Source organism: Eleginops maclovinus, chromosome 21, assembly GCF_036324505.1.
Source record: "Eleginops maclovinus isolate JMC-PN-2008 ecotype Puerto Natales chromosome 21, JC_Emac_rtc_rv5, whole genome shotgun sequence".
In the NCBI taxonomy this organism is placed as follows: domain Eukaryota; kingdom Metazoa; phylum Chordata; class Actinopteri; order Perciformes; family Eleginopidae; genus Eleginops; species Eleginops maclovinus.
In genome coordinates this window covers 796039-818655 of record NC_086369.1, presented here as the reverse complement: position 1 = coordinate 818655, position 22617 = coordinate 796039, and the positions used below count along the sequence as shown (strand labels likewise).

Here is a 22617-nt window from a genome sequence, read left to right as displayed (position 1 = left end):
CAAAATGGATAATCCCTAGCTATTCCTAATGTATGCCAGGATGGTAATTAAAACAGTCATAGGTCACCTGTTTCCCACGCTGCACGACAGGTGGCGCAGAAAGACATTCATCTGGTTTCCTAAACAGACAGAAACTCCAATAAATAAACTATGTTTTAAAGAATACCAAAGGCCCTATGTCTCAGTTAATGCACACTATATAATTATAAACATAAATCAAGTCAGCTTTTTGTACTTCTGAGTTTTAACATGGATTTGTGAGCAGCTCAGTGAAACGCTCACAGGCATGGTGCGTTCAAGGGCACTTCGTGAAAAGCTCGATTGGTTTCAGAAAAGCCCCTTTCATGCTGGAATTGACTCTGACAACCAATTGCTTTCAGTCAGTAGTTCACACACCTGCAAGTAATATCTTACATTTTAATAACCAGATGGATCCTTGTCTGCAATTCTAGAATACATATTACTGAAATGTTATGAGCAGATATTCCTTTTTTTGTTTGATATCCATTATCACGTGTGCAGAAAATACTATTCTTTCTTTAGAAATGTATTCCAGTATATGATCTTTATTGAAATAGTGCTAGTAATCCCCATTGTTCTATATATCTATATCTATAATTTTGTAACTGTAATGGAATACAAACTCAGGAAGAACAGTAAAAGCCAATCAAATGAAATAAAATAGAAAAATCAATTTAGACAGATTAACGAAAAGTCGGACTTGCTTTACTACGTCTATACTTATGTAACGGCAAGGGAATACAGGTCATTTATCATGTAATCTGGTTCTCCCCAAATTCTCTCACCAGTTATTGTAGGGGGGTTTAAAACCAGAGCACTAAAAACCAGATTATTCTTAAATACTCTGAATGCATCATTAAAGTTCTGGAACATTCTGGAAGCTCTGTCTTCACTGGTGACGCCATAGTGCTAGTTATGGTCCCAGCAAAACCAATTAACCTTTAACATGTTCGTTTTAGTGTCAGTTTGTCAGTAAAAATGATAAATAACACATTGGTTTGAAGGGTCTCCTCTCTACCCACCCAAGTGGTCACTCCGACTGCACGTGAACGCAGCATGGTTATTTTAATGAGCTGGTTGGCATCGGGTTGCCAGGTCCGCTTTTTTAACGCAGCAATGGGATTGTTTGCTGTACAATCGATTATAAATTATTGTTATTCGTGAGTTTAGGCTTGCATTTAAACTCTAGTTGTATGTTTGGGATTTCATGTCTTATTTTTCTTATATTTTTAGTCTAAGAAGGTTACAAAATAACACAGGTGCACAGTGTGAGCCAAAACTTTCACCATATAACAATAAAATAAATAATAAAAGCTCGATATTTGTTTGATTAATTATGTTGGTCAATTGGTTTTGTTCACAATGTTGAAATGGATTAATTATGATATTAATATTACAAAAAAAAATGAGGTATAAAAACAAAAGTAAAGTGAATGAGGAAAATAATAAACAATTCAGAAAAATTCAGAAAAACGAAATAAAAGAAAAGAAAATGAATAAGTAAAAGAAAATCACGAAACAAATAAAAGACAACAGAAAAAAATGATAGATAAGAGAATCATAAAGTAAGTGTTTATTCAACTTCTCTAAAAAATTAAATAACTACTAATTTATTCATTATTTCTGACTTGGTTCCCGCTTCCTCACACCTGGTTGGTTGAACTCTCCCACCAGATCTGGCTGTTTCTCTCGCGAGATCTGGCAACCCCACCAGCGGCCACCAGCGGGAACAGATTCTCACTCAGGCGAAGAGACAGAGGGAGAAAGGGTCGAGAGAGAGGCGCTTTGAGCGGACATTTCTCTAAAACAGGTGAGCATTTCTTATCCAAACTTCACGGTGTGTGTGTGAGTACATGTCATTAGAGATGTAATTCATTAAAACACCGTGGGAGGTGTTTGTTTACCGTGTTACGCTCGATTACTTTTGGGGATGCTGTGTGTCGCAACCTGACGTCCTCGGAAATCATCGGCTATCTTCGGCTAACATCGGCTATAATCGGTTTTTATTAATTAAAATGTATATATATTTTTAACAAATATGTAGATTTTTATTTTGCTGACAGACCAGATTTAAATCCCCGCCAACGTTGATTTACTTATTATTTTTAAAACGGCATCCACAAGCTACATGGCTTCCCAGAAAAAACATCGTTTGCATTTAATGTTTCATTAATTTAACGGCTTAACAATTCGGTAAATCAACCATTTTTGAGAAAAGCCAATCATTTACATCCAGTCCTAAAGCCTCAGAATGCATACAATCAAAAAAAGATGAACAAAAAACAAAATTACGAGTTTAAAATAATATTTTAGTGCTTATATTTTGTCGCTTTAGCTAGCTTTCATAACCTAAAATGTGGTAACGTAGCAACAGTTAGCTCTAATGCTAGCTTTAGGAACCCCTTCCTTAGCTGTTGGTTTTATGGTAATTTAAGGAACATATGTCAACCATAAAATGGAAAATATAAGATCTAAAGATAGTTTTATGTTTCCTCTCCCTAGCCAACATGAGTACGAGACTACCAGAGCAATATTCAAGTATTGTTGGAGATGTTTTCTCTTGTGATGTAACTTTTCTGGCTGTTATAATTATTAATGTCCTCATACTAACTGTCAAAACCTTGAGTCTGTCTGTGGTGTTTCCCACACTTTGTGGATGGAAGCTTCTAGAAAGTGCAGTTTCTGTTTGCATCTTCCTCACTGTAGGCTAGTTTACACTTATGGTTTCCAGAAGCAGGTCAAGACAACACAAATAAACAAACATGGCGTCGTCCACTGTCAACTCAAAAACACAGTCTTAATTTCCTGGTGTATAAATGACCCACATCTTATAAATGAATCACATCCATTTAAACATTTTTGTTCACATTTATAAATGGTTCCCTGTATAAAATCCCAGTTTGGATATGGCTATAAATCAATGTGCACACCTTGTTAGTGTGTTAACTGCCTCCTGTGCCTTGGTTGGGTCAGCTGTGTTAGGCTTTGGTTTCCGTTCCTCTTGTCTTGTTAACGTCAGATTTGTAGTGATTTTGGAGAGGTTTTTAAACATTGAGAGACCTACTGGCTTTTGTTGAAAGCTTGTTAAATCTCAGATATATTGAGGCTGGGCTTGCAAAAATCAAAGCTCTGTAGGAAAAGATTGGGCAGGACAAGAGATCTAATTAAAACCAAGAGTTAAACTGGAGCTGCTTTGTCTGTTGCCGGGCAGATGGTAATCTCTTAAAACACAGCTTTACCTTTTTATGAGCCAATTTCCTGATGTCCTACAGATAATGACACGCTGTTGCTTGCATATAAAGTAAAGTAAGACTTCAGAGATTATAAATGGTCATGTTGGGGAAATTCCAGTCACTTTATTGGCCTCCAGTACTAATCTATATCCTATTACATTGATTCAGACTGGGACTAGTCAGAAATTAATTATCATTATGCATCTGTTTATTATCTCCTAATTAATATAACCACAAGCACCCTACAATAGAACCACATTCAAAATTAATTAACCAATTTAGATAGCGTGCTGGTGCTCTGCAAAATAAAACCTCACAATTGAAGTAGAATGGGAGGATGAGACCCTCTTTATTAGTCACACAGCAGAGCACACACAGTGAAATGTGTCCTCTGCATTTAACCCATCCTAGTACTAGGAGCAGTGGGCAGCTATTGTGCAGCGCCCGGGGAGCAATGGGGAGGGGGGATTGGAGGTGTCCGGTGCCTTGCTCAAGGGCACCACAGCAGAGCCCAGAAGGTGAACTGGGACCTCTCCAAGTAGCAGTCCACTTTCTATATTTCAGGTCTGTTCGGGGACTTGAACCGGCGCCCCTACGATTCCGAGTCCAAGCCCCTACTGACTGAGCCACTGCTGGTATTCTCCTCTAGTGGTGTATTCATAATAATATTTAGCATAAAGAATAGTGTTAAACTAACAGAAGTCTGTCCAAACAGGGCTGAATAAAAATACATTCAAATAAAATAAGAAAAATAATACAATTTTAATAAATTCAATTCAATTAAAAGCCACATTAAAAAGCTGGGTCGTGGGCTGCGGGGGTGTGATAATAAAAAGACACCATCTGGTCTTCTTTAAAACTCAGAATTAAATGAACCGAAACCACTAAAGCAGACACTGGAAAAGCGGGACGAATCTGCCCTGTTTCATTTTCACTGTCCTTTCCGTGATTCCTCTGACCTTTTTACTTTGAAATCCGTGAGATGTTTTGAGCTTTTATTTCAACCAGCTGTTAAATTACAGGGTTAACAGCAAACGGTCCTCGCTGTTATGGCACCTTTCACACACAAAGGAAATTCAAAGGGCCTTACATAAGCATTTACACACAAAAAAATGAGGCAATTCATCCGAGACATTGAAGCTAGTTTAAAAAAGCAGTGTTATTTATAAGTACTATAGTAAAATGACCTCTGGAAAAGCAGTGGTAAAGAGACAGGTTTTATCCTCGATTTACCACCGTAATCCCTCTTTATAAATATACTTCGATGGGGAAACTCCCTATATGTTATGAAGATCTTTTAACTCGTTCAGTTTAATAAAAGTATTGTGAAAATAAAGTTAAACAGAATGCTTTTCAGTCTGTTTCCCTTCCATGGTGCCATAATCCAGAAGCACTATGTCTTTGTAAACTATATTACCCCCTTGACTCCCACTAGAGCTCGTTTCTGGAGGATTTAAAACTGAATAATGGTTTGCCTTTTATTAGCACCACCTCTGGTTCACTGAAGCATGATGGGACTGACTGACCCACATCTGTTGCTCACACTGAGGCACAGTTTATTTACGCTGCAGGAGCTCAAATCTATCAGATCTGGGTTAACTGCGTTAAGCCACCACATCGCTTACATGTGCACGTGATGTTTGTGAGAAAAGATGTCTGTAAAAGAACATATGTGTGGCTTCAGGCCTCCACAGAGAATGTAAACATAGGGACTCTTCAGTGGGAAACTCTTCAGCAAAGCTAGCGATGCTAAAGAGGCTAACGTCAAAAAGGGGCACGACCATAACGTAGCGGGATGGGTTTCTATCACAGACTAGTTCTAGCAGTTACCATTAACTCTCAGCTGCTGCAGGGGACTGGTGGCAGGTGAGTGGGTCAGTGAGAAACATGAACACTGGTTTTCACTTTTAGACAAAACCCAGAGGAAACTGTGGGTTACATCTGCTTCCTGTGTGCTGTGTGCCTCTGATGATTACAGACTCAGAATGACACCTCTTGCCCCAGCTCACTGCAAGAACTTCCATCCTTTTCTGGGTCTTTTATGCATTTAGATTATGGTCTATATTTGGAGTAGCAGAAAAGAGGACCTTCTTACTGATAAGAAAGGGATCAGCTAAAGGGGAATTCAACGGAAAAGAGGCAGAGATTTGGAGTTACTGTGACACTCAAGCCTCCGAAGAGGGCGTTTAGTGCCAATGTTTTAACCAGGAGGCTCTCACTGGCACTGCCTTATGCCAACCCCCCCCCCCCCCCCCCCCCCCACACACACACACACACACACACACACAATCTAACTGCAAAGGCCACAGGGTATTAATAGCAAACAAACAGGACACAGTGGACTCCCTGTGTAAGTAGATCTCACTGGTTTGTTTATCATTTTTGTCTCGCTAGCTGGTGATTAATGGTGGGTTTTCTTGGCATTTGCTCTTAGTTTTCGTGTTGCTGCTCCTTTATGTTCCTGCTGGTCCTAGAAAGATAAATATAGGTCTAATTCCTGGGTTTTTTGTTAGCGTTGAGGTGCGGAAAGTGACCTAGAAATTGGGGCAACTTTGGGTGTGATTCACCAGCGTTTGGTTGTCATTTTGTGCCAGATGTTTTTCGTCCATACAGAGAGAGGGTGTGTTTATATCCTCTCATATCTTTTAGAGAAGTGCAGATTTGATGATTATGTTCCAACCATTGTTTTACGTGCAATAATAGTATTATCTATTATTAAAAACGTGCCCTCTGAGGTCAGCATAACCTACAAGAAACCACAATTTCCCCTTTTCGGTCCTGTTTAATAAGATCTTGCACACAGATATGAACAGTTAAACTATGTCACTTTAACCCAGGAGGAGAAACAGATCCTCTGTTGAGTTCCTGAATGTGAAACCCAGAGGCTGATCTGCTTGTGAAGGCGTTGAAAGAAATCTTGTGACATGCTGTGCTTTTAAATCCCACCCACTGCAGAAAGTATGGCGCTGGGGGTCCTCTTATTAAAGAAAGAAAAACAATATGAGAAAGGTTGTGTCTTCTGCAGGAGTGTGTGACACCATACCCCATGAATACTTCTCTCTCTGTCCCTCTGGATCAGGTCTCTGTGGCACTATAGCTAACTTGGTAAAAAGTGCACGATGTGTTCATGCAGTATTGATAAAAATCCCATCTTCTGATCCTTTTTCATCGGACCTGTTCCGTCTTGTTTTTGAGAGGCTAAGCTCCATAACTTTGACATTAGCTCATGAAAAAAGAACTCCAGGGTCTTTCATTACTATATCCAAATTTCCAAACACATTTTCCTTGTAAGCGCCTCGAGCTGAGGGATGATCACCTGCTTATTATGTAATTTTGCTGCTATTAGCTTAGCCCCCCCCCCCCCCCCCCCCCTGCATCTCTATTTTAGTGCAGTTGATTACATTGCAACCCTTTACACTAATGCACCCCCCGGGCCTGGAGAGGAGGTATCTCTTGGTCTCACACGGCCACGCTCAGCGACAGTTTGTGGGGCTTTATCTGGTCCAACGTGTCCTAACAGAACGCCTCTTTATCTCCTCACACAGAACCATGCTGGAGTACTACCAGACGTTAGGAGTCCAGAAAAATGCATCGCAAGACGACATCAAAAAAGCGTAAGTGTCTCTTGTCCCCCCCAGTGTTGTGGTTGAATGTCACCCACTCAGAGGGGTGTAATAGGTTAATTATATCCCCCTGGAGCTGGATAAACTGACAGGAGGAGAGGCAGAGCAGAGAGACTGCAGTGCAGAAAGTTTCCACTCTTCTTCCTGTAACCTCGCTTTGAAATACCTTCCTCTCTACGCACCCACCGCTGCAGTCTGAACAGATGACCACATTCACTCACAGGTGTGGGTTTCAGGACATATTCTGCTCATGTTCAGGTCCAGAGCCGAGGGGATTTTAGCCTCTGCAGACCCTTTACATGCACAGAAAGCTATAGAACACAGTGCAGGAAAGGGAAAAGCAGAATAAGGCCTCTCCAATTACTCACTCAAAACTGAACTTTGAAGCAGAAAGAGGCACTAGTGTCATTTTTGTTTGAGGAAACTGTCCTATTTCTACCGTTGACCAAACCGTGGTGGGCTTGTGGCTTTCATTGAGTCCTCTTTCTGTTTCTCTTCAGTTTCCTGGTTTGGTTACCTGTCTTTAAAGAGCAGAAACTCTCTGTCAGACTGTTGAGGGGTTGTAGCCGACTGATTAGTTCCAGGTATTATCATCTCCATGCTGTGTGACGACTCCCTCCCTCTTCAGGAGTCGTCTGTTGTCTGTGTGTGTCACAGTGGACACCTTGTCTTTTAACCAGTGGATCCAGCCTGCCACGAAAGGAAGCAGACCCTGAGCGCCGGTTATCTCTGTGCCCTCGATTGCTGGCTGTCAATGTTATCTGGACTGAACCAATCAATAAGTCTTATCTCGAGCCTCTGACCCCGACGCGCTCTTCTCTGATTGAATTATGTGCAGCACCAGCATCGTGTTTCCAGGGACAGTCCGTCCACTGAACATATCCATAGAACTATTGGATGCATTGCTAAGAAATGTGCTTTTCATTTCGCCTCAGAGGACCACATCTGTCATCCTTTGAGGTTTCCTTTTGACTTCAGTGGATGGATTATAAATAGAGGTTCTATCAGCTGTCTGTGCGGTTCCCTCTCCTGTGTGTTGTATAGTTTTTAGTGCACGTAAACGGTCTGCAGAACAGGGCCCCTTTAAAGAGAGGACGTGTAATACTGTCCTGAGAAAGAGGAATGCTTCTGCTGCTCATACAGACCACAAAGACACCATTGTTTGACCCCAGTCTGACCTTTGACCGGGCTTTAGACGGCCCCATGACGTCACAGGTAACAACAAAGAGGAGCTCCACAAAGAGCATTCACTGCTGTGTGTGTGTGTGTGTGTGTGTGTGTGTGTGTGTGTGTGTGTGTGTGTGTGTGTGTGTGTGTGTGTGTGTGTGTGTGTGTGTGTGTGTGTGTGTGTGTGTGTGTGTGTGTGTGTGTGTGTGTGTGTGTGTGTGTGTGTGTGTGTGTGTTGCTTAGAGGCAAACACAGCTGATGCAGTGTAAGCAAGTTCAGGCTGTCTTTGTTATTTCTGCTTGGATGAGGGAAAGGACTGTGTGTGTGTGTGTGTGTGTGTGTGTGTGTGTGTGTGTGTGTGTGTGTGTGTGTGTGTGTGTGTGTGTGTGTGTGTGTGTGTGTGTGTGTGTGTGTGTGTGTGTGTGTGTGTGTGTGTGTGTGTGTGTGTGTGTGTGTGTGTGTGTGTGTGTGTGTGTGTGTGTGTGTGTGAATGGTTGCCATCCTAAAATAAGACTGTGTTTGTAAAGACAGGATGTCTAATCATTTTCCAAACTAGTACTTGAATTTAATCTGATCTACATGACACACACACACACACACACACACACACACACACACACACACACACACACACACACACACACACACACACTCATTATATTTTTCTATATCTGAATGTTTTTTGGTCTCAGTTACAGAAAATTGGCGTTGAAGTGGCATCCAGACAAGAACCCCGACAACAAGGACGAAGCGGAGAAAAGGTTCAAAGAGATTTCCGAGGCGTATGAAGTTCTCTCCGATGGTGAGGCTCTCTGGAGAGGAGCAGAATATGTTGCTCAAGCTTTTGGGTTTTTTCAATGTTCTGCCTAATCTTGAGGGGCTGGAAGACAACAGAGGACACACGGGACACCTCTTCCCTTTTACAGTTCTTATTCTAAGTCCTTCAGACAGTTCACGGGTGTAGACAGATCTTCTTCAGGTTGAAATGCTTTGAAAGAAGACAGAATGCCAACAGCATTTAGTCCTACCTGCATTTCAATCCTTTAGTGCCTGTTGCTTAAAAGCCAATTAAAGTACATTTTAGGTAAATGAATCCCCATTTCTTCAAGAAACTGCACTGCTGACCCACGTAAGCATCCAGAAAGTGTTGTTCAAATCAATGATTCAACATTTACAGCTAATGCTAAGAATCTGAAGTGGAAATCAAACCTAAATAATTCATGTATTTATTCATTAATGTTATTGATCAATTCTTTGTATAGGTATCTTTTTACTTCTGAATGAACATTATGGGATGCATTGTGTTTAGAACATACTGTCTTAAATCCCAAGTTATAATTTAAATGAAGGATTCTCAGAACTGGATGTCATTTCAAGATTAAATATGTGAGCGTCAGGAACTCTAAAGCAGGTTTGAGATGGAACAGAAAGCTGTGGGTTTATTGAAATGATGATTGCAGTTATAAAACACACGCCGGTGACAGAGGCAGGCTTTGTTGTTTGGGTTTAATGAGAGGTGGGTTTAGTTTGACTTTCTCTCTGACGTCTGATGAACTGTTATCAGCTCGTCTTCAGACACTGACGCCTTTAATGGCTTTGATTTAGTCTACTCAGAGTTTTGACTTTTTGTCAGAACTCCATTTTTTTATCTTAAAATCGTGACTTTTTTCCTCAATTCTTCGTTGACCTTTTTCTAAAAAATCCTGACGTTTTCTTCTCAGATTTCTGGCTTTAATCACAGATCCCTCCAAAAAAACATCACACATGGCCTCAAACCTGAACATCTAGATAGCAACCTGAGCAAATAACCAGAAAAGCTGGAAGAGTTTTCTTTCTTTTCATTTGTCTTTGTGTTTCATCCTCAACAGAAGACAAGAAGAACACTTACGACAGATACGGCAAAGAAGGCCTCTCAGGAGGAGGAAGAGGAGAACGAGGAGGAGGTGAAGACACTTTCAGAACGACAACCCGTTCACACAGTTCTTCAGTAAACCCTAATATTAAAATGTGGTTTATTGTGTGTTATCTTCCTGCAGGGGGTCACTATAATCACTTTGGCGGCAGCGGCTTCACATTCCGTAATCCTGACGACGTTTTCAGGGAATTCTTCGGCGGCAGAGATCCGTTTGCAGACTTCTTTGGTGAGGCCTTATTTTGAATCGTGGCGAGGCGCTGATGGAACTTCATGTTTCTTTAAGAGCAGGAAGAGTCCTGAGAGAGAGTCAGAAATATACACAGCAGAGTATATACTTCTTATCCACTACAGTTTGGAAGAAAATATGAACCATAATGGAATATTGTTATGGATTCAGATACCTTGCACACTGATGTATGTCCTCTTTAAAGAGCAGAAGTCTAATACTGTCGATCTGTTGGAGTATACTGAGAAAGATAATGGCTTCTCACTACCAAGACAGCCTGACCATGGACAGGGCTACGAAATCAGAAATTGTTCCCAAAATTCTGACTTTTTTCACACATTTTGGGACTTTGTTTCAGAATTCTGAACTTTGTTCTTACAGTTTCAGTTTATTTTAAGAATAATTCCAACCCTTATCTACAGTAACCTGGGGGGGGGGGTGATCGTGTGTGTGTTCGTGTGTGTGTTCGTGTGTTGCCTTGGCTGTACAGCTGATTGGAGGCATGTGCAGTAGCTCTAAATATGGAGTTCAGACGCAGGCGGAGGATGGATTTGAACGTCTACATCACTCAACTGGAATGCTTTCAAAAATAGCTTCCGTATTAAAACAAAAGCAGATGTAATAACGCTGTGTGTGTGTGTGTGTGTGTGTGTGTGTGTGTGTGTGTGTGTGTGTGTGTGTGTGTGTGTGTGTGTGTGTGTGTGTGTGTGTGTGTGTGTGTGTGTGTGTGTGTGTGTGTGTGTGTGCGCGTGCGTGTGTGTGTGCTTAGAAACTGGAGTTGAATCGGAGGTCTTTTAAATCAGGTTGTTGTCATGTCTTTGTTACCATGGATACCAATGAAGATCAGCTGTTGCTGTTTACTTTCTTCAGTAAACAAGGCCTGCTTTAGCCCAATGACGAGGCTGTCTGCGCCCCGAGTTCAGGATCTGTTTCGACCGGGGGACATCCTTTTTATGACGCTTGATGTGCACGACACAGGACCCGTCTGGGTTTATTCCAGCTCTATTTTTAGGGGCTTTTCCTCGGATCGGATCTAAATAAAGAAGCGTTTTGCTTTGACCTTTCTTAGGACGGCCGCCGCGGAAAAGAGAAAGTTCAGATGTGTTTTTGAATTCCCCTCCAGTCTCAGTGAGCAGCAGCTGGTGTCGTGGATCTGTCACTCACACACTCAGGGGGGGGGGGGTTTATCTGCCAAGAACAGCACTCGCTCATTCAGAAACCAGGGAGTGGACGAGAAGGGTTATACACACTGCTTAATAATGAATAGATATCGAGGAAGCTCCTATTCCTATAGCTCTCTTACACAAACAGTCATTAATAACATAAGAATAAACCAGTTAATGAATCAGTAACGTGAGGGTCAAATACCCTGCTGAATGAAATGAGAATACAATAAAGGAATATTGGAAACCTGCAGGCAGCTGTAGTATGCCTTCACACCCTGTGTAGGGTCAGGTGTGGCACATTCCTCACTGATCTAATCTTCAGTCTCTGTGTCCAACAGGTCTTTTGAGATTCTGTCAGAGCCTCCACGTTTCTCACAGAAACCTCTCTCTGTTGACACCCGTCATTTACACAAGCATTACACCTGAGCCTGTCTCTCAGAGGACTTCCTCCCTGACTGTCTGCCCTGCAGGGAAACGGACAGGAATGCAGGGACAGCAGTGGTTTTATTTCAGGCTTTCTCTCTGAGGGAACAGGCTGAGCTTTCTGGAACTTTCAAGGTTGAAGGAGGAGTGTTTTTGCAGGAAGTGGTGCCAGTGATCCAGATCTGCGGCGTGCAATTAGCAGCAGGTCCACTGGGTTTCATCAGGACAGATTAGGGTTAGGATGCAGACCGTTTACATGCACTGAAACCCCTAGGGGAGGGAACACCCCAGAAAGCATTAAAGGGCCTCTTTAGAAACTCTGTTATCCCTATCCAGGTGACGACCCCTTCGACGACCACTTCGGAGAGAGTCGCAGTCGCCACAGAGGGCAGAGCCGGGGCAGGACGGGGGGGTCGCTCTTCGGCTTTGGGAGCTTTCCAGCTTTTGGGCCGGGCATCTCAGGGTTCGATTCAGGTGCGTTCACACAACCAAATACCTCCGCCTGGTTCTGGATTTGACGTGCTTTTCTGCTTTAATCGACTTCTGATTATGTGCAGGTTTTGGCTCATTTGGAAACATGGGCGGAGGATTCGCCTCCTTCTCTTCTTCATCTTTTGGAGGCAGTGGTATAGGAGGAATAGGAGGAGGAGGAGGAGGAGGAGGAGGAGGAGGAATGGGTAACTTCAAATCTGTGTCGACCTCCACCAAGTTCATCAACGGCAGGAAAATTACTACGAAGCGGTACGGAAATATTGTGATTTTACTTCAGGCCCGGTTCCTTTTCTGAAGTGCTAACCCATTCCCAGCTCCAGGACTCATTCCTGCACCACTCACTCATGTCATCTTTTTTTTTCTTCCTCTTCTGTTGTTGTGTGTTCCAGGATTGTGGAGAACGGCCAGGAGCGGGTGGAGGTGGAGGAGGACGGTCAGTTAAAGTCCCTCACAGTAAATGGTAAGGAGCAGCTCCTAAGACTGGATAACAAGTAGAAAAATGTGACCAACTCCTGGAGGAGAAACTCTCCCAGTGACTCTGTTTTGGTCTCTCCTCTCCTGCTTTTTATTCCAGAAGAACAATTTTAGTTTATCTTTAAAGGAGGCGACGGACGTGTTTGTATCTTTGTATTTATTCCATTCTGACGGGGGACCATGTGGATTTATGTTTACTACAATCATTGAATTGTACTTGTTATTTCTGCCGTAAGCACAAAGCTCTTAGAAAGCGCTCTATATTTTTCCTTTGGGTGGATGTTGTTTTCCTTCTGTTGCTGGAAAACAACACGCTGTACTTCTAGACCAATTTAACGAACGCTTCGCCCTAATGTCTTTAACGCCACATGCTAAGCTGTTCACGCGTGTGTAAAATGAATGACGTAGATTATTAATACATTAATAGCGTGTGCGTTGTTCCTACATGTGTTTGTGTATTTGAAACCCACAGAGTGTTTTGCATGATTCCAGGAGGCTGCTTTGTAGTTTCACTTTGTTTCCGGACACACAGGAAGATTTTCATTCTTTGTAAGAAAACACAAAACCAAAAGTTCACATTTGGTCAATAAACTTCAGGTTCGTGGAAATCTTCTGCAGTCACCCGGTGTCTTTGTGATGTTTTTATTGGCTTGAGTGGCTTCTCCCTTCCTGAGGTGTGTACAGAACAGGGTTGGGGTCACCGGAAGAAAAAAATTGACATCTGAGCAAAAGTGATGAATTCTGAGTCCGAATTCTGAGGGTAAATAAGACATTTGAAGAATTCTGGGATTAAAAAACTAAATGTTCTGGAAAAACTGTTCAGGTTTTTCCCCTCAGATCTCAGAATTTTCCAAATTGAAATTCTGATAAAAGAAGTCTGAAATCTGAGAACCAAAAACAAACTGCTTTTGTTCAAATCCCAATTTATTATCTCCACTCATGGCCCTGTGTGTGTGTGTGTGTGTGTGTGTGTGTGTGTGTGTGTGTGTGTGTGTGTGTGTGTGTGTGTGTGTGTGTGTGTGTGTGTGTGTGTGTGTGTGTGTGTGTGTGTGTGCGCGCGCTTCACAACACAACCTCAATAAAGGAAACCACAGTGGCTGCTCTCTCCTCTCTCCTCACGGTGTGTGCATTACTTTAACCCACTAATACGTGTTCAGTGACTCAGGGCTCTAACTCTACTGTGTGTGTGTGTGTGTGTGTGTGTGTGTGTGTGTGTGTGTGTGTGTGTGTGTGTGTGCACTCACTAAAATAATCCATGGTGTAAATGTTGTTTTCAGCCGAGACGCACCTTGAAACCCTCAGGTGTTTCTGTGGTAGGTGTGCTTTTACTTTAATGGACCAGGTGAGAATGGAACTCCTTCGCCCTTCATTTCTCTGCTCCTCCTATCGGGGTGTTTCTATGGACTGCAGATAGGGCAGGAAACGCCCTGAAGACTTTCAGCCAAGATAACGCCTAGACATTCATTTAGTATTTTAGACTTTCATCTTAAATCCAGCTCGGAAAAAATCCCCAAAATTGACCTTTAATTGCATAAAAGGTGCTATCTAAGTGTTATGTTACACTAAGTCTAGATTACAAGAAGTCACTAATTAGATTTACTCAAACTGTATTTAATGAACACTTTGAGGTATTTTACTTCAGTGTTTCCAAGTTATGCTTCCTTTTATACAGCTCCTTTTAACAAAATGCCATTTAGCTGATTATACATCTGTGCTTCTACCCGTTGAATCCAGTGGTGCGTATGATGCGGTTGACTCGGAGGTCACTGTGTACAGAGGAGTGTGTGTCTGTGTGTCTGCAGGAATGTGCTCGGGGCTAGATTTATTTACACAAGACTCGCTGCATATTTTTCTGAGACACAAGTCAGGGGGGGGGGACTCAGGAGAGAGACAAAAGCAGGGTAAGTTTTATCATTAAGTGTGTGTGTGTTGGTGTGTGTGTGTGTGTGTGTGTGTGACAACTTTTACTATTTGGAATAAATCCAAAATCCCTCAGTTTATATATTTATAAACCAGTGCTGATTGGCAGTCCTGTTGCTAGGTAGGTTTGCAGCCCTTGTGCCAGTCTGTACTGCTGAGACAGCGTCCTCCCTCCCTCTGTAGTGTCCAGTGTGTGTGTGTTAATTATACATTAATAGATAGCAACAAGCTGCATCATAATGATTTTAGGATCTACACGCAGAAGTTGGCATCAGATGTTTATGTAGTGTAGCGCATGCGCAATTGTGTAGGTGTTGCAGGAGAGGACTGTATGTGTGGTGCAAAGCGCCCTCTAGTGGACAGACACGGGTATTACGTTATCATGAAATGGTCATTGTAGTCCCTTAGAGTTACATAAAGACAGATGACTGTTACTTTACTAAACAATGGGGATTAATAGCAGGATAGCAATACGTTTTTAACATACTATCATTTATAACCCAGAAAATGCACACATGTTTAAGAGCAGTAGTTCTTTCCTGAAGGCATACCCAAAAATGGAATTTATAAATGGCTTTTTATTAGCTTCTTATTTTCATAGTTAGGCAAACAGCTGATTTGATAAACAATACTATAATTAATGTGTAGTGTAGTAAAATAAAAACAACCTGTTGTCAGAGGAAAACACTGAGGACACATTTCTGATCCTAAATATCTTGTTTATTCTTTTCAAAGGTCACATTGTTCTGTTGTCTTACATATAAGTACAACAACACCTAGTCAATTTAATGCATTACAATTACCTGCAGTGTTAGCCTAGACATCATCATCAATAGTTAATTAAGTCCTCAAAGATTAGAACATGTAGTACTCCCTCTTGGCCACTAGGGATCGCTGTTCGTCCACCAAAGGATCATGACATCTCTGTTTGAGGAATTACAAATAATGAAGAAATGAAGATAAACTCACGCAAACTTGATTTCTCTTTTGAATGTCAGAAGGTAAAACCTTCATTTCCTTTATTGTAATCATCAAAAATGATTAACCATCGTTTAATTCCTATAAAAGTGGATGAAATTGTCTGCTGGAAATGAAGTCGTGCAGCCGCTTCTGATCCAATGTGACACACACTGTGGTTTCCTGTCTCAGAGTTTCCTCTTGTTATGAAAGATGGTTTCACTGTTGGCAGAATCCAGTGTTACTGCTGCAGCCGCCGGACACTTTATGAATGATGGTAAAGATGATTGTTTCTCCTAATGGAAATGTTTTGGGTTGTTGTAGCTCGTTTGCACCTGTCGGCCCCCGTACATAACAACCCTAAATGTTGACCCACGTAACAAAGTGCAGGAGCTGGGGGTCTCACACACGTTGGCCTATAATCCAGCTCCCTCTGATTGGACGCTCAAATGAATGTAGGCTGGGATTAGTGGTTTCTCTGGGAGTAAAGCCACCAATTGTCCTGAGTCCTCTGGGTGCTGCTCTCTCCTTGCAAAGGGGGTCAATTAAAAAAAAAGAAGCTGATGTGCAAACTCTGAAGCCTGGGACTAAAGCAACATAAATCACCTGTTTTTGCAGCAGGAAAATAAAGCACTCACGGCAGCCTATTCCAACCTTAACACACTCCAAACAGCTTTCACGACAAAGGGAATTGACTCGGGTCAAATTGGAGGTCCTGTGGTAATAAGATATTCAAAGACGATTGCTTTCTGCACAACACTCTCCCTCTGAACGCCTGGAGAGAGAGAAACGTCTGTGTCGCACTGATCCTTTGGCTTTGCAATCTGCCTGAGCGTTCAGGTGCACAGGTGTGCAGCTATATATCCAGGAGTAACGAGATAAAGTAATCAGGATACAAGTAAAGAAACCCTGAACGTGTCACTCTCTAATGCACGTGGTGCGTTTAGGGCCGCCCTGCTCTGGGGATTTTAAAGCGCTATTTCATGTGAGCAGGTTCAGACCCGGCAAGCATCTGGCCCCCTTCATCCTCCTCTCCACCGCCTTAATTACACAACACAATGGCGATGAGATCTGCCTGTAATCTCGCAGCATAACCCCCCCCCCCCCCCCACCCGCCTGCCACTAATTCAATATAAATGTAAATTACCTGGAGAGAAGAATAACCAAATCTCATTTTATTTACATGACTAATCACAATAAAGTCAGGCGGGTGAAATATGAGGGAAGTATGTGGTCGGGGGTCTTGGGGGGGGTCTATTAACTTTTGTGTTGTCCCTCATGTTGCTTACTTCAATATGGAGTTTATTCAAACAGCCGGAGGCAACGAGGTCATTTCCTTTCAGACCGTTTATTGTCATGTCTGAAGTCTGAAGATACAGAACCAATATAAATACATGTTGGTTTCAAAGAGTACAAGTAGAAGTACTCAGGTCTGATTTAAGGGTTGATCATATTTCACATCATTAATCCAAATCTGCCCGGTGACTGAAGGAGCAAAAGTACACAGTTGCAAAAAATGGAAGTACAGACCCTCGATATTGAACTTAATGTACTCTGGATCCCCCCCCCAGACGTCCCCGCTGAAGACCCCGTAGAGGAAGACTTTCGTCGCCGCAGACAGAACGCGCTCCCTGGCCTCGGCCTCCACCAGCGCTGCCTGAGGAGCTCCAACCAGAACCAGAACCCGTCTGAGGAGGAGGAGGAGCACGGACTGCAGAGCCTGGGACTCACCAGAGGTACGACCCTGAGAGCAGAAAGCATGCACTGTCAACAAAAACAGACAAACAATAACAACAACACGGCGGTATTACTCGTTAACTAGCAGGAAGGTCTTTTGACTTCACTAGTTAACTAGCTTTACACACTTTCTCTAACTAGTTAACCAGCTTAGGCCAAAATGGTAACTTGTTAAGCTCCTTTTCACCTTACTGGTTAACTAGAAATGTGTAAAGGGACTTCAGCTAGTTAACTAATGAACCCTTTGCCTTAACTAGTGAGGGATTTTTGGATATTTCTAAAAAAGGAAGCAAATAACTGACTAGTTTGCTCATTTCCTGCTTATTTCTAACTGGTTTACTGAGCTTTTGTTAACTTGTAAGACTTTAGGTGTCACTAGTACGGTCCAGAGGGCCACGAGGTAATCAGAACGCTGACTGGTTGGGACCTGGCATAAGGCTTATGTAGGAACTAGTCAGACAAGCCAGTGTGACCAAATGTCTAACAAGTGTCTAACAAAGAGCTTACTAGTGAAGTCTGTCTGACATCAAGGATATGGAATAAATACTCAAACGGCTTTCCATACCCCCCCCCCACACACACACACACACACACACACACACACACATACACACACACACACACACACACACACACACACACACACACACACACACACATACACATACACACACACACACACACACACACAAACACACACACACACACACACACACACACACACATACACATACACACACACACACACATACACACACACACACACACACACACAAACACACACTGCCACTGCTGGGCTGATTAATCACCAGCACACAGGGTCTGCTTTAAAGAGCCTTAAGCAGCGCAGCTAATTGTCTGCTTTGTGTCTGACGGCGCCACAAAGCCCGCTGACGGAGAGTGGCGTGTTTGATTGGCAGCTGTAAACACGGAGCGGCGAGGTGTTCATTAGGCGGCTCTGTTCTCAGCTGCTCTAACGACCGGGGGTCAGGGGTCGCCCTCTGTTTTCCCTTCACCGGGTTACAAAGTCTCGCACAGAAAGCCGAGCAATTATCTGCAGCACGCAGCGGCTCAATGCTTCCTAATGGCTGCTTCGTTAGTGAGGGAGGGGACCTGTAATGTGGCGGGCGACTTCCTGCTGAGAGCCAAACAAAGACCCTAACCCTCCGTCTGAGATAACAGGTCTCTACTTTAAAGAGTCCTCTCCTGCTGATGTTCAGGTGTATATCAGTATGTAGAGTCTCTACTTTAAAGAGTCCTCTCCTGCTGATGTTCAGGTGTATATCAGTATGTAGAGTCTCTACTTTAAAGAGTCCTCTCCTGCTGATGTTCAGGTGTATATCAGTATGTAGTGTCTCTACTTTAAAGAGTCCTCTCCTGCTGATGTTCAGGTGTATATCAGTATGTAGAGTCTCTACTTTAAAGAGTCCTCTCCTGCTGATGTTCAGGTGTATATCAGTATGTAGAGTCTCTACTTTAAAGAGTCCTCTCCTGCTGATGTTCAGGTGTATATCAGTATGTAGGGTCTCTACTTTAAAGAGTCCTCTCCTGCTGATGTTCAGGTGTATATCAGTATGTAGAGTCTCTACTTTAAAGAGTCCTCTCCTGCTGATGTTCAGGTGTATATCAGTATGTAGTGTCTCTACTTTAAAGAGTCCTCTCCTGCTGATGTTCAGGTGTATATCAGTATGTAGTGTCTCTACTTTAAAGAGTCCTCTCCTGCTGATGTTCAGGTGTATATCAGTATGTAGTGTCTCTACTTTAAAGAGTCCTCTCCTGCTGATGTTCAGGTGTATATCAGTATGTAGTGTCTCTACTTTAAAGAGTCCTCTCCTGCTGATGTTCAGGTGTATATCAGTATGTAGAGTCTCTACTTTAAAGAGTCCTCTCCTGCTGATGTTCAGGTGTATATCAGTATGTAGAGTCTCTACTTTAAAGAGTCCTCTCCTGCTGATGTTCAGGTGTATATCAGTATGTAGCGTCTCTACTTTAAAGAGTCCTCTCCTGCTGATGTTCAGGTGTATATCAGTATGTAGTGTCTCTACTTTAAAGAGTCCTCTCCTGCTGATGTTCAGGTGTATATCAGTATGTAGTGTCTCTACTTTAAAGAGTCCTCTCCTGCTGATGTTCAGGTGTATATCAGAATGTAGTGTCTCTACTTTAAAGAGTCCTCTCCTGCTGATGTTCAGGTGTATATCAGTATGTAGTGTCTCTACTTTAAAGAGTCCTCTCCTGCTTCTCCTCCAGGACACATGGACTCCAAGAGGAAGAAACTGTGGCTAAAGGAGGCGGAGTCCAAAAAGAAAAGAGCTCCTCGACACTTCCCTCGGTTCGGTGGACTCGGTGCGTTTTATTAAGCAGATTCATCGGCTGAAGTGCCGTCAACGTAACGTGGCATTAGCTCACCGTTGCATTGCATCATCGAACCCACCGCCCCCCCGTCATGTGTATCAGCTGCAGTGCAGAGGATAACTCCTGTGTTCATGAGCCTGCAGAGACCTCACTTTCCCAGTAGCTAAGCCTTTGGTATGTTTTGTGTTCGGGCCCTTTGGATTCAGCTTTCTCATTTTTGCAGAATAATGTGTTGGAAAGAGTTCAGGTGCAGAGAGTGAGAGTTATAGGAGGAGCCTTGTGCAGAAATACTGTAGAGGAGGAGTGAAGGTCAAGATATTTAGTGCACCCTTTCTACAATATAGTGCTGCAGATAGCTGGAAAATAAGTGGAGACAAGCACCAAAGAGCCCAGTTTTTGCACCCATTTTCCAAGATAGCCATCATTTTCAGCCAATAGAAGCAGTATTTCACCTTTAAATCTAAACAGTTTATGTGTATTTGTATTCTATTTAAAACTTCTTCAGAGCTTTTTTGTGTCATTTTAATGTTAAAACTGGGGCTTATTAGAAAGAATTTGGGACACTAAACCTCCCTATTACCAACATATGTCTTCACTGTTAGCAGGATTAGTTAGCTGTGAGCTTCTGATTGGGAAAGAGTGTTTCCTGACGTCTGGATTTTGTTTCTACAAAAAAATGACATTTCCAAGCCATCATTGGTGGCAATCTAGGATTTTTGAGTGGCTAACAGCATTTATGGGCCCTTTTAGGTACATATCTGCAGCACTAATAGAGACAAGGAAGGACAGGGATGCAGAGTGAGAGCAGTGAGTTTTATAACAGAACAAATCTAGATGCCCCTTCGCCGTCGCACTCCATTTTCCATCAAGCAAACACTCACAAGGTGACAATAAAAGCACTGCTGTTTATTTTGCACATGTTCTGTTCACTCCATCGAGCAAAGGAACGGACAATCGACGCTCTGGCATCACCTCCTCCTCCACCCGAAGCAGCTTTTATTCCCTCTGTGTTACATTCTGCCTCTGTGGGAGTCTTTGTTCTGAGGGGAGTCAGCAACACGTCAACCTTGTAGACGTGGTTTTGTAAAGGATTTCAGGTTGTTCGTCCTTGAAGTGGAAATGTCGGAGAAATGTTCATTTTTCTATGGACTCCTACCAATAAATGCTTAAAGAAAAACAAGTGTGTGAATCCTAAAATGTTTCCAATGTTCTCTTTCATCCCGTCTGTGTTTAGATCTCCACCATCATCTGAAGGAGCTAGATGCTAACGTTCTGAACTAAAACAGACCATCATCTGAAGGAGCTAGATGCTAACGTTCTGAACTAAAACAGACCATCATCTGAAGGAGCTAGATGCTAACGTTCTGAACTAAAACAGACCATCATCTGAAGGAGCTAGATGCTAACGTTCTGAACTAAAACAGACCATCTTAAGTGGATTTGTGCGGTGGCCAACAGGTTCAAACGCACTCCCAACGATCCAAAACATTCCCATTAGGAGAAACGTGCCGCAGCTTCAGGAACAATGAAGACGTTATCCATATTTGAAGCCTCACATTCTTGTTTTCCTGCAAATCCACCTGAGCTTCCCCCGTCTCTTCCTCCACACAGTTATTGAACAGCAGCAGGGACGGAACACCCTGGATTTTCCTGTGAAACGGGCCGGCTGTAGCAGAATATTCTGAATGAGCCCGCAGTGTTTTGCATTATTCATGGGCAGAACGAATACACATGACCCAGCAGCTCATTTGGCCCTTGTTCCCATGCAGCAAAGTAGTCTCTAAGGGTTTAATTACACAGTGTCGAAGGCAGTGGCCATCTCCCTCCATCGCCTTATTTTTAACAGCCCTCCTCTTCCTCCTGAAGTCATTACACAACTGTTTCTGAGTGTGAAATCCTCCTATTGACGTTCAATTTGAGGACATGTACCTCCTGAAGAGCGAGGAGCATTACTGCGTTACGGTGCAAAAGGGGGATTGTTCCATCGCCCCATGGAGGGAAATGAGGTTAAACACAAACCAAAGAATCTGCACGATCCCAGAAACACCTAAAAGGCATCAAATGAACACTATAGGCTGTTTTTGAGGCAACTGTTTGATTATAGCACAGTTTGTCAGCTGTGGTGCATCCCATTTGCATCAGGCATGTTTTATTCATTTCATGCAAAGAGCAGAGAAGTGGCTCATTGTTCGACCTTTTTATTGTCATAAAGAAGCAGCCGTTCAAACAGGAGGTCGTGACCGCGACAAATGCAAAGTGCGGTGGAAATTAATAAATGTAATTGCATTTCTAACGGCTTGTGATTGGATTAAATCAAACAAGCCCTGAAACTGTTTTTTTCCATTGGCAGCACCTAATTGGTTTGGTGCAGAAATTACCCATGAATCCGTTGTATATCAAACACGCTTTCCTTCACTGCAGAGAACTCAAAGCACACCAGGACTTAAGATGCTGAGAGAATACATACAGAGCTCGGGTCAAAGACAGAAAAAGGTTTTATTCAAACCATTTTACAGAATGATTGTGCTGCCTAACAGCACTGAAGGTAGAAAAGAGACACACAAAGCGAGACAAAAAGCCACCTGGGTGTGATTTATTTAGGAACAGCTGTCACACAGGGATTTAGGTGGAGCTAAATTGGACTGAGATTTTTCCAAGAGTGCACTCAGCAGATTAGGAGAGATGAAACCGCCGTGTCCTTTTAGTGAAGTAGAGAAAGGAGTGATTTAAACCTCCACCTTTGGCTTCCCAAACAAAACAGAAGCATGAATCGTTTTTCATGCAGAATGAGATGCAGTGAAAAGTGTGTAGACATATGGGTCTGTGTATTCCCCATTCTGAAGGTGTACTGTAAACAACAGTACATCGAAAACAAGACTCTGGATTGTCGACGTGGGATAATGTCCCCAAA

At 42.7% G+C, this 22617-nt stretch overlaps 1 protein-coding gene across 2 annotated transcripts; it reads left to right on the top strand.

The window, feature by feature from the left end:
- Window positions 1-1693: 1693 nt before the first annotated feature.
- Window positions 1694-20880, top strand: dnajb6b (DnaJ heat shock protein family (Hsp40) member B6b). 2 transcript variants are annotated; one of them, XM_063912310.1, is made up of 10 exons: window positions 1694-1831; window positions 6800-6868; window positions 8737-8846; window positions 9913-9987; window positions 10081-10185; window positions 12111-12248; window positions 12332-12515; window positions 12656-12726; window positions 17189-17353; window positions 19602-20880. In XM_063912310.1, exons 2-10 carry the CDS (start codon window positions 6804-6806, stop codon window positions 19709-19711), a joined length of 1023 nt encoding a protein of 340 aa, XP_063768380.1. In that variant the 5' UTR covers window positions 1694-1831; window positions 6800-6803; the 3' UTR covers window positions 19712-20880. The 2 variants fall into 2 exon arrangements, with proteins under 2 accessions (XP_063768380.1, XP_063768381.1); XM_063912311.1 differs by lacking the exon at window positions 1694-1831 and adding an exon at window positions 5582-5604.
- Window positions 20881-22617: the final 1737 nt, after the last annotated feature.